General features: G+C 39.3%; 1 protein-coding gene across 14 annotated transcripts in view; it reads left to right on the forward strand.

Annotated features, from left to right (window-relative positions):
- Positions 1 to 11,416, forward strand: part of cnksr2a (connector enhancer of kinase suppressor of Ras 2a) — an 80,724-nt gene that overhangs the window by 63,881 nt on the left and 5,427 nt on the right. For all 14 annotated transcript variants that reach the window (XM_052596485.1, XM_052596486.1, XM_052596488.1 and 11 more), the window contains 2 exons: positions 3,639 to 4,155; positions 9,810 to 10,009. In XM_052596485.1, coding sequence (XP_052452445.1) covers positions 3,639 to 4,155; positions 9,810 to 10,009 — 717 coding nt within the window. The remainder of the gene's footprint in view (positions 1 to 3,638; positions 4,156 to 9,809; positions 10,010 to 11,416) is intronic.

The raw sequence follows: 11,416 nt of genomic DNA on the forward strand, positions 1-11,416 counted from the left end.
GTGTGGTTTTATTTGTGTGTATGTAGCGGTTAAGAGTCACAGTGATTTGTGTATTTTCAGTGCAGGACTGCAGGGCAGGTCAGCCAGAGGCCACATACAGCAGGAATGCTTTTATTTAAGAGCAAACAAAGACACGTGAATTAAACACTTTTCTTTCCTTCAGGTTTTTCCTTCTACAAGGCCCCTCCATTTCCCCACCACACATACTGTACACACACATTGTTCCCATAGAGAAATGAATTAGGCGAGAATGACATTGTTAAAGGGTTAGTTCACCCAAATATAACAATTATGTAATTAATGACTCACCCTCATGTCGTTCCAAACCTGTAAGACCTCCGTTCATCTTTGGAACACAGTTTAAGATATTTTAGATTTAGTCTGAGAGCTTTCTGTCCCTCCATTGAAAATGTGTGTTCAGTATACTGTCCATATCCAGAAAGGTAATAAAAACATCATCAAAGTAGTCCATGTGACATCAGAGGGTCAGTTAGAATTTGTTGAAGCATCGAAAATACATTTTTATCCAAAAATAGCAAAAACTATGACTTTATTCAGCATTGTCTTCTCTTCTGGGTTTGAAGACAATGCTGAATAAAGTCGTAGTTTTTGCTATTTTTAGACCAAAATGTATTTTCGATGCTTCAACAAATTCTAACTGACCCTCTGATGTCACATGGACTACTTTGATGATGTTTTTATCACCTTTCTGGACATGGACAGTATACCGTACACACAGTTTCAATGGATAATTTTCATTTTTGGGTGAACTAACCCTTTAACCTTTTAGACCTCCAGAGTTGTCTGTATTTCATGACATTACAATCTATCTATCTATCTATCTTATGGAGTGAGTTTTGGTTCTTTATTACATGCGAGAAAATAAAAGATCTGAGAGAAAAAAAAAAGTTTGAGAGAAAAAGTTATCACACTGATAGCAAAAAAACATTTCATGAGAGAAAAAAGAATATTTGAGAGAAAAAGTTTTCATGCCAATAGCAAAAAATAATAATATTTGAGACTAAAAAAAGTTTTGAGAAAGTATTTTGTCATAGAACATAAAAAAATATACATTTGAAATTTTTAAAATTATTTCTGAGAAAAAAAATCTCTCTCAAAATACTTTGAAAAAAACTCTCAAATATATGTTTTGCTATCAGTGTGAAAATATTTTCTCTAAAAAAAAAAAAAGTGTTTCTCTCGAAACGCTTTTCTTTGCTCTTGATGCAATTTCTTGCTCTCGTGTCAGGATTTTGCTTTCACTGTCAGAATTGTGTCATGGGCGGGGCCACGTTCCTATTGGCCAGTCGGGTGAGCATCGTCTTGTCTTGGGAGTCGAACTGAATCATTACACCATTGTTCGGTTCACCTGCATAGAGGCCGCCTCTGCCTTATGGATAGTTAAGTTGAGCAGTGAGCACGGACACTCCAATGTTTGGGTAAGATGATGACACACAGCTGGCTGAGCAAGTTCAGTATCACTGAAGATTAAACATTAAAAAATAGCACTCATATTCATGAATGAACGTGTATTATATTATTTGCTTGCTAATCGCTAGTAAAGCTAACCAGCCATCATGCTAGGTAAACTTGCAAACTCACCTGGTTTATACTATGTTTAAATCAAATGCCAAATTAATGTTTTGATTTAGATAGTTTCACGCCTTATTTAGTGAGTAGTGAGCTAGTTTCTACCTTTGCACTTGCTAGCCTCAAAGCACCTGAAGAGTAACTGCTTGTTCTTACAACCTCCCGTACAACTTTCAACTAACGTTAGTATGCATGGAAGGTGGCAACCCTACAACTAGCTAACGTTAGACAGTGATTGACATACCGTTTGAAAGATTTAAAAGAAAAAATAATTACCATGACAGTACAGGCACAAACATATTTGTGGGTTGCTAATGTAAGAGTTAGTCCTAGACCTGCAATTTACCTTGTCAGCTCTAGACCTCGGCTAGATGGTAAAAAATATTTAGAATAAGCCCCGTGTAGCTGAGTTTGCGAGCTATACATGCAGTGTAGCTAAACATGTAGTGCAACAACCATACAAAGACTATTTTAAACAAAACTAGGTGGGACACTTTCAAACGGTATATCAATCACTGTCTAACGTTAGCTAGTTGTAGGGTTGCCACCTTCCATGCATACTAACGTTAGTTGAAAGTTGTACGGGAGGTTGTATGAACAAGCAGTTACTCTTCAGGTGCTTTGAGGCTAGCAAGTGCAAAGGTAGAAACTAGCTCACTACTCACTAAATAAGGCGTGAAACTATCTAAATCAAAACATTAATTCGGTGTTGATTTAAACCTAGTATAAACCAGGTGAGTTTGCAAGTTTACCTAGCATGATGGCTGGTTAGCTTTACTAGCGATTAGCAAGCAAATAATATAATACACATTCATTCATGAATATGAGTGCTATTTTTTAATGTTTAATCTTCAGTGATACTGAACTTGCTCAGCCAGCTGTGTGTCATCATCTTACCCAAACATTGGAGTGTCTGTGCTCAACTTAACTATCCATAAGGCAGAGGCGGCCTCTATGCAGGTGAACCGAACAATGGTGTAATGATTCAGTTCGACTCCCAAGACAAGACAATGCTCACCCGACTGGCCAATAGGAACGTGGCCCCGCCCATGACACAATTCTCACAGTGAAAGCAAAATCCTGACACGAGAGCAAGAAATTGCATCAAGAACAAAGAAAAGCGTTTCGAGAGAAACACTTTTTTTTTTTTTGAGAAAATATTTTCACATTGATAGCAAAAAATATATATTTTAGAGTTTTTTTTCAAAGTATTTTGAGAGAGATTTTTTTCTCAGAAGTAATTTTTAAAATTTCAAATGTATATTTTTTTATGTTCTATGAGAAAATACTTTCTCTCAAAACTTTTTTTAGTCTCAAATATTATTATTTTTTGCTATTGGCATGAAAACTTTTTCTCTCAAATATTCTTTTTTCTCTCATGAAATGTTTTTTTGCTATCAGTGTGATAACTTTTTCTCTCAAACTTTTTTTTTTCTCTCAGATCTTTTATTTTCTCGCATGTAATAAAGACACATTTCTAACTCCATACTATCTATCTATTGTTCTATCACAACTATAATTAAACCTGTTTTCTGGAACATTGCCAACTGGTTGAAGGTTGGAAGAGCGGTTGGCCCATATTCAGAGTCTAATTTCACAGGAACACAGCTTCAGGTTCTCCCTCCACTCCTCTGTCCCCTATCCCTTCATTTTTCTATATTCGGCAGTTTTCACCGAAACCAGAGCTCTCTCTCTGTTCATTATTCATCTGCATGTCTTAGACGAGAACGGGTATTCAGGGGCCTGGTCTACTCTCTGAGTTTCTTCATTAGCACACTTTATACTTGCCTTTTGCCTGAAGGTGATATGTGCCGAAGAGCAAAAGCATTGTGCTCATTCATGATTTTTAAGCCTAGTGAATTTTTAGGGACATGAATGATTCATACCTCTGAAAGTTACATTATGAGCATCAAAATCAGTGATATTTGCTTTAATTTTGGTCTTTTTTTTTGTTTTGTTTTTACAAAAGCCATGTTGTGTGAAAGCTTCCTACAATCTAGCAAATACTTGGGCATAACCTAATGTTCGATTTTTTTTCTCTTACACAGAACCAGGTGAGTTGTGCCAGTCCTTACCTAGAACCCAAGCACGGCCGCCTCTCATCCACAGAAACTTCACAGTCTCGCTCCTCTCACGAGGAGTACCGCTCTGAACCACAGGGCAGCAGCAGTGGGGGAGGTTCCCCAGCTCGGAAGTCCGCCAGCCAGCGGCGCTCATGGCAGGACCTGATTGAAACCCCTCTGACCAGCTCAGGCCTCCACTACCTGCAAACCCTGCCCCTAGAGGACGCTGTGTTCTGCGAGCCAGGGGCGGGACTTTCTCCGGAATATCGCCGCCAATCCACTCTGCCTGCCCAACGCACACTGATGCAGGAACATTACGGTCCCTTCCCAATGCTTGAAGGGGAGAGGCTCCGAGACCCCGTTAATGCAACCGGGAAACCCCGCAGCTTCACCTTGCCTCGGGATAGCGGCCTGCATGCCCTCCTCACACCCTCCGCCAGCATGGCAGAACAGCGGGACCCCAGCCGTAGGGAGCTCAGCCGATCACACTGCATCAATAACGGTGGGTCAACAGTGGTTCAAAATGATAAGATATATATAACATACTGTATATATCATCCCCAAAATATAATAGATCTATGTATACAGTGTATTCAGAAAGTATTTACTTCACTTTTTTAAATTTTGTTATGTAGCAGCCTGATACTACAATTGTTTACTTTTTTTCTTATTAATCTACACTCTGTATCTCAGTCGTTTGGAACAACACTTGAAATTAAGCTCAGGTGCTTCTCATTTGTCTTGAGATGTTTCTACGCCTTGATTGGAGTCCACCTGTGGTAAATTCAATTGATTGGACATGATTTGGAAAGGCACACACCTCTCTATAAAAGGCCTCACAACTGAAAATGCATATCAGAGTGTAAACCAAGCCATGAGGTCAAGAGAACTGCCTGCAGAACTCAGAGACATGATTGTACACATCTGGGGAAGGCTATAAAAAATTTCTGCTGCATTTAATGTTCACAAGACCACAGTGGCTTCCATAATTCTCAAATGGAAGAAGTTTGGCAGCACCAGGACTCTTCCAAGAGCTGGTGACCCAGCCAAACTGAGCTATTGATGGAGATGGGCTTTGTCCAGACTAATGTCCAAAAACCGGAAGTTCATTCTAGATGAGCTCCATGATTATATATGAAGATGGGGAAAACCTACAAAAGGACAAGCATCACTGCAACACTCCACCAAACTGGGCTTTATGGCCGTGTGGCCAAAATAAATCCTCTCCTTAGTGAAGACTCATGCAAACACTTGGAATTTGAAAAACCGCACCTAAAGCTCCCCCAGACTCTGAACACAAGATTCTCTGGTCTGATGAACCTCGATTCTAAGCACCATGTTCGAAGGAAACCAGTTCTCTTCATCACCTGCAGAGTACCATCCCAAAAGTAAAGTTTGCTGGCAGCAACCTTATGCTGTGGGGCTGTTTTTCAGCAGCAGGGACTGAGGGACTCGTCAGAGTAGAGGAAAAGCTCAATGCACCAAAATATTGAGAGAGCCTTAATGAAAACCTAGTCCAGAGCAATCCAAACCTCAGACTGGGAAGAAGGTTAAGCTTCCAACAGGACATTGACCCTAAGCACGGCAATACCAAGGCAACACAGGAGTGGCTTAGGGGCAAGTCTGTGAATGTCCAAGAGTGGCCCAGCCAAAGGCCTGACTTGAACCCTATCGAACATCTGGAGAGACCTGGAAATGGCTGTCCACAGATGGTACCCATCCAAGATGACTGAGCTTGAGAGGATTTGAAAAATTGCAGAAAATCCCCAAAACCCAGGTGTGCAAAGCTTGATGCGTCATACCCAAAAAGTTTTGAGGATGTAATTGTTGCCAAAGGTGTTTCAACAAAGTACTGAGTAAAGGGTCTGAATACTTTATGTAAATGTGATTTCTTTTTTTACTTCGTCATTATGAGGTATGCAGTGTAGATTAATAATAAAAAAGGCTGCAACATAAATTAAAAAAAAAAAAGTGAAGGGGGTCTGAAAACATTCTGAATGTACTGTATTTTATAGGGGTGTGTGTGTGTGTGTGTGTGTCGAGGTCTATGTATAAGTACCTTTAGAAGTTAATAAAATAATATTTATTTTATATATGAATTTTATATTTATTACTTTATATATATATATATATATATATATATATATATATATATATATATATATATATATATAATTATTTTATTTATTTAAGTGTAAAATAGTTTTTTTTACTATTAAAGTAGTTAATTAAATTATTATATTTTTCGCCAGGACAAAGCAAATGCAGATTTGCTAATAAATGTATAAATGACTTATTTATTATTTCTTATTTAGATTTTAATTTCCCCTGACCCATAAAGTCTGTAATTTAAATTGTTTTATAATTGATTGGCACTTCAAATTGACACATAAATTGGTAATGATGACAAATCGGGGGATGTGACTTGATCCAGCTTTTGCAACGGTACTACTGAATACCCTTTATTGTTATTTTGCAACGCGAGTTGCTGTGCATGGCAGAAAATAAATGGTTCTGAGGACAAGATCGGCTCAATTCAGTCCTCTAAAACCTCTTTACCACATTTCTATTAGATTTTAATAACCCCTTTTAATAACAGTAGGCACAGCAGAGTTATTTTAATGCATGTGTGATTTTATGAGTGCTTCGATATTAAATTGTTAAGAGCAGTGCTCTCACAGAGGAACATGTGCAGGGATTTGAGGCTCTTTTTCTGTCTATATCGCTTCCTGTGTTTTCTTAGCTTCTGCATCTTCCTCTTTTTCCAAGTTTGAGTGTGTGTTGGGGCTGTATGAAGCATAAACAGTGTCTTAGTTGCAGATTTTTTTTAGCTGTGCTGTGAAGTTCCCCACTGAGATCTGTCCACTCTTTTCTTACACACGTGTACACATGCACATGCAGGCATCTTCTTCCAGAAATAGCTGCATGCTCTTTTCGATCAAACTCATTTTAACCCTGCAGTATTGGTGTGGTTCCTGACCCACTTCCCTTTACTTTACCATAGTTGGTTTTGATTTACAAGGACAGTGCATCTTTTTATAGATATTTCTGGAAGCCTGTTAGTTTTCAGCTTTACTGCCTGGATATATGTCATGACTACAAATCGAAAATTGCTTAAGAATTTATAAATCAGAAACATGGATACTAATTTACATTACATTTAATGTACATTTTAATTGTTTAATTGGTTCATGAGGGAACAGCAGATGGTTTGTGAGAAAAGAGAATAATTATATAAATTAACAAAATGTAAAAATTATAATAAATATAAATAAAAAAAATCACTGCAAAAGACAGAATATTTAATTTCTTTATCTTCATGTAATTTGACTATTAAACATCATAAAAGAGTTATGATCATGCAAGCATGATGCAGAATTATTGAAATATCCTTAAGCTGTACTTCACACGGACAAACAAAGTTTGGGAATACCTGGTTATTAATTCGCTTTCAAATAACTCATTTTAAACTACGGATAAATGAACTTTATTACTTAGAGGAATGATTGTTTATTTAGATTATTACCGTAAATGTAACAACTTTTTACTTTACTTTTTTAAATGACTGGAATACTCATAGATGTGTCATAGATTATTTCTTTAACCTTGTAGTTAGCATTCAATTCTGAATGGGCTATTCATTCTCTTCTGTTTTCTGTTTGGTCTGGTGTCCGGATAGACTCATTTCTCTCCACAAACCTCACAGGAAGCCACCCATTTGCTGCTGGATTACCCACTCTGTTTATCTCCCCCGTGTTACTTTTCATCTTCCCCTCGTCTTGCAGTCTATCGCCTCATGGCTCATTGCCATCTCACCATCTATATTCCCCATCTCGCTGCCCATCTCCACTATCTCACCACCAATCTGCCCATCTCACTTCCCATTGGCTTTTCCCCAACTTTCTCTTCTAATATTCCCCTTTTTCATCATCTCAGACGGATCTCCAGCAGCCCTCTATATATAATCCCAGTGGCTTTTAACGAGTCTCCCTCTTATCTGTGTCTTTTATATCGCTCTGTTTCTATCTCTCTCTGGAGGAGTAGGGGGCATCTGTTAGTCATCCACAGAGCCCATGCATGCTGTACTACATACTGAAGAGAAAAGAGAGGCACGGCCTATTGATCGTGACTCTCAATCGCAGGTTCCCCAGCAACTGGAGAAAAAGATTGTGTCGTGCAATGCCAGAGTTTTCAGAGTTCTGTGCCATTTAACAAGTTCTAAAAGAATCACAAAGAGCTTTAAAACGCCATTGACTTACTTTGGTTTAGTTGTTGATTTTTTAATCTGTCACATGGCTAACCAAGCGGTCAATAAAATGCTTTTTCTATAAAGTTATTGCGGGCGTGTAATAAAGCAGGGCTCGCCAGAAGGCACACTAAATATACAAGAAGTAATATGCTAAAAAAGTGGCCTGACTAACTGATCTAAATAGACAGTTTCCAATGGTTTTTGGAATATCAGACATACATGGGGCATGGTGCATAAATGGATAATGAATAATTATTTAGACTTTGTTCACAAACATTGATTGATTTTCATCTAAAGCCACTCTGTTTTAACCTCCTTATTCAGTATTCATTTAAACTCGATTCCATTGCAAATATTACAACCTGCTTCTGCAGCATGTGGTGGGAGGCGCAGCGTGGGACTGCTGCCCCCTTGTGGTTGTTCAAAAGAGTGACTAAATACACGCCCTACATACAGTATCTGCTAATAAGTCCCATCACTAGATGCTGTTCATAGCCCACATGTTTTACCTACACAAACTCTACAATAACAGGACTGGAATGATTCTATTGGCTATTTCCTGACTAACACATGAGCACCTGCATGTACAGTACGCATGCAGACATAAAGAGCAAAGAAACACACAACGTGCTACCTGCTTGACAGAATGTCAGTCAGAGTGATTTATTGCCAAACCTGAATAGCCTTAAGGGGGTTTTGCTCTGCTTTGAAAGGTGGCCGGGTTAAATGAATTGAACATGTCATTTTAAACACTTATGAGATCTTCTAGTCTTGCTGTCCTTCTTTAGGTGTCTACCATCATTAAACTGTACTTACTCAACCTGTTAGACCATCCACGTAAGACCATCTAAAGAGCATATTAGACTAGCTAATAATTATGATTGAGTTGACCAACTAACAAGCAGCTTAAATCAGATGATCTGCTTATACCATGTTAGATCAGCTAAGGGTTGTTGCTGAAGCAAATGATCAGCTTAAAGCAGCTAATAGAATGCTTAGACCAGCAAATGACTATCACATCTTAGACCATGTTAGACCATCCTATCCTACCAGCGAATGATCAGCTCAGACTATGTTAGACAAGCTAATGATTATGTTGATCTGTTGATGATCGATATACGACCATCTTAAATTAGCTAATAAACAGCTTAGGTCAGGAATGGCCATCTTAGACCATTTTAGCATCTAAGGCCATGTTAGACCATCTAATGACCATTTTAGACTGCTAGACCAGCGAATGATCAGCTTAGACTGTGTTAGACCATCTAAAACCGGCTAATGACCCACTTAAATCATGAAAGACCATCTAATGACCATCTCAGACCAACTTAAACAACAGCTTAGTCCATGTTAGATCAGTAATGGCAATCTTAGAAACCATCTAAAGTGTTCCAAATGACCTCTTTAGTTCTAAGATAGATTTTTAATCAGGAAAGTGTACACACATTGAGAAGGGCAGATGTGTGTGTGTGTGTGTGTGTGTGTGTACATTGCAGACAGACAGAGATGGAGAGAAAAAGAGATGTTGTGTTGGCATGTTGAAACCCAGCACCCGTTCAAACGATAACTGATAAACCGAGACGACGAAAGAAAATGTTCCCATATTTGCATAAATCTGAGCCTGATTAAGAATTTATCTATTCTAGCTTGATGAAATACACTTCTCGTCCAGGTCTTACAGTATGTCATTTCTCTCTTTCTACCTTCGCTATTCTAGACTAACAAACTAAATAAATGAGCAGAGCATCATCAGCATACAAATACCAGGCTACACACCCAATTGAACTTTCAAATGCACAGTTTAAATGTTGCAATCTGTTTATTTCTGTTCAAATCCCACTCAAAATTCTGCCTTGCTGGTCGAGCCACCCCTCGTTAACTCTGGCTTTCTGTGGCGCCCCCCACAGGCGGGGAGCAGGAGTGCCATGGGCAGGCGGATTCGCTTGGTGATTTGTACCGGGCGCTGGAGCGTGCCAGTCTGTCGCCTTTTGGTGAGCACCGCCTTTCCACCCGTCTGGAGTACAAACACCTTTTCATCCGGCGTTGCAACGATCCACAGCTAAATGACAAAGTGCATCATCTCCGCATCCTGCAGAGCACGCTAAAGGTATCTGACCTCTGCTGCCGCATGGGTCCCACTGCACCGTGTGTGCCTGTTTGTTTCATCTGTCCCGTCTGCCCGTTCGTCCCTCTCCGTCTGTCTGATGTCTTTGGGGTTCTGGGGAAAGCAGGAATTTTGTGTGTTTCTGTAGTCTATTTTGACACAATGACTAAGACAAACTGCTATCCCAGAATCCCATCCATGTTAGACGGAGTTCTCTGTCTGGTGTGGGAGGAGGGTTTTGGCCAAACTCTGAACCCTGCTTCTCTTTGTTGGGTTAATCTGGTTTAGGCTTCGCCTGGTGCCATTGGGCCTTCCCATGCTTGGGTCAGTCAGTCCATGCCTATGCTGTGAACCCCCCCCTCCAACCCCAGGCTTTTACACTGTGCTTATTATGTTAGGGCAGAGCCTCCAGTTGCACTGTGGGTATTATAAACAGTTAGTCAATGGGAAAAAAAAGGTTCCAAAACATAGTATCCAAAGTGGTAATGATGAGCTAATGACCATTTTAGACAAACTAATGACCAGATTATGACAGGATAATGACCATCTTACACTAGTTAATGATCAGTTTAAACCAGCTAATGGCCAACTTAGAACATCATATGAGCTGCTACTTAGCTTAGGCCATCTTAGACAAGCCAATGACCTTCTTACACCAGCGAATCACCGCACTGACTTTCTAATAACTAGTTTAGACCAGCTAATCACCTTGTTGACCAGCTAATTACAAGTATAAACCAAATAATGACTATCTTAGACCAACTAATAACCGTATTAGACTAGCTAATAACCAGTTTTACCTGCTAATGATCATCTGAGACCAGCTTATCACATATTGACTACATAATAACCAGTTTCGACCAGCTAATAGCCAACTTAAACAAGGTGATAACCATTGGTTGTCACTGAACCCTGCTTCTCAGGTGGTTAACTTGGTTTAGGCTCTGCCTGGTGCCGTTGGGTCTTCCCATGGTTGGGTCGGTCCATCTGTGCCTATGCTATGAACCCCCCCCTCAACCCAAGGCTGTTACACTGTGCTTATGTTTAGACAGAGCCTCCAGTTGCGTTGTGGGTATTATAAACAGTTGGCCAAAAGAAAAGAGAGATTCCAAAACCGATAATGATGCACTAATGACCAGATTATGACCTGTTAAAACCAGAAGATGACCATCTTAGACCAGTTAATGAATATTTTAAACCAGCTAATGACCACCTTAGACCAGCATATGACCATGTTGAATAGCTAATTACCAGCTAATCACCTTATTGACCGGCAAATAAGAAGTTAAAACCAACTAATGATCATCTTAGACCAACTAATGACCATGTTAGATCAGCTATTCACCATGTCGACCAGCTAATAACCAGTTTTTACCAGCTAATGATCATCTTAGACTGGCTAATCACCAT

This window comes from Carassius gibelio, chromosome B24 (genome assembly GCF_023724105.1).
Source record: "Carassius gibelio isolate Cgi1373 ecotype wild population from Czech Republic chromosome B24, carGib1.2-hapl.c, whole genome shotgun sequence".
Lineage (NCBI taxonomy): Eukaryota > Metazoa > Chordata > Actinopteri > Cypriniformes > Cyprinidae > Carassius > Carassius gibelio.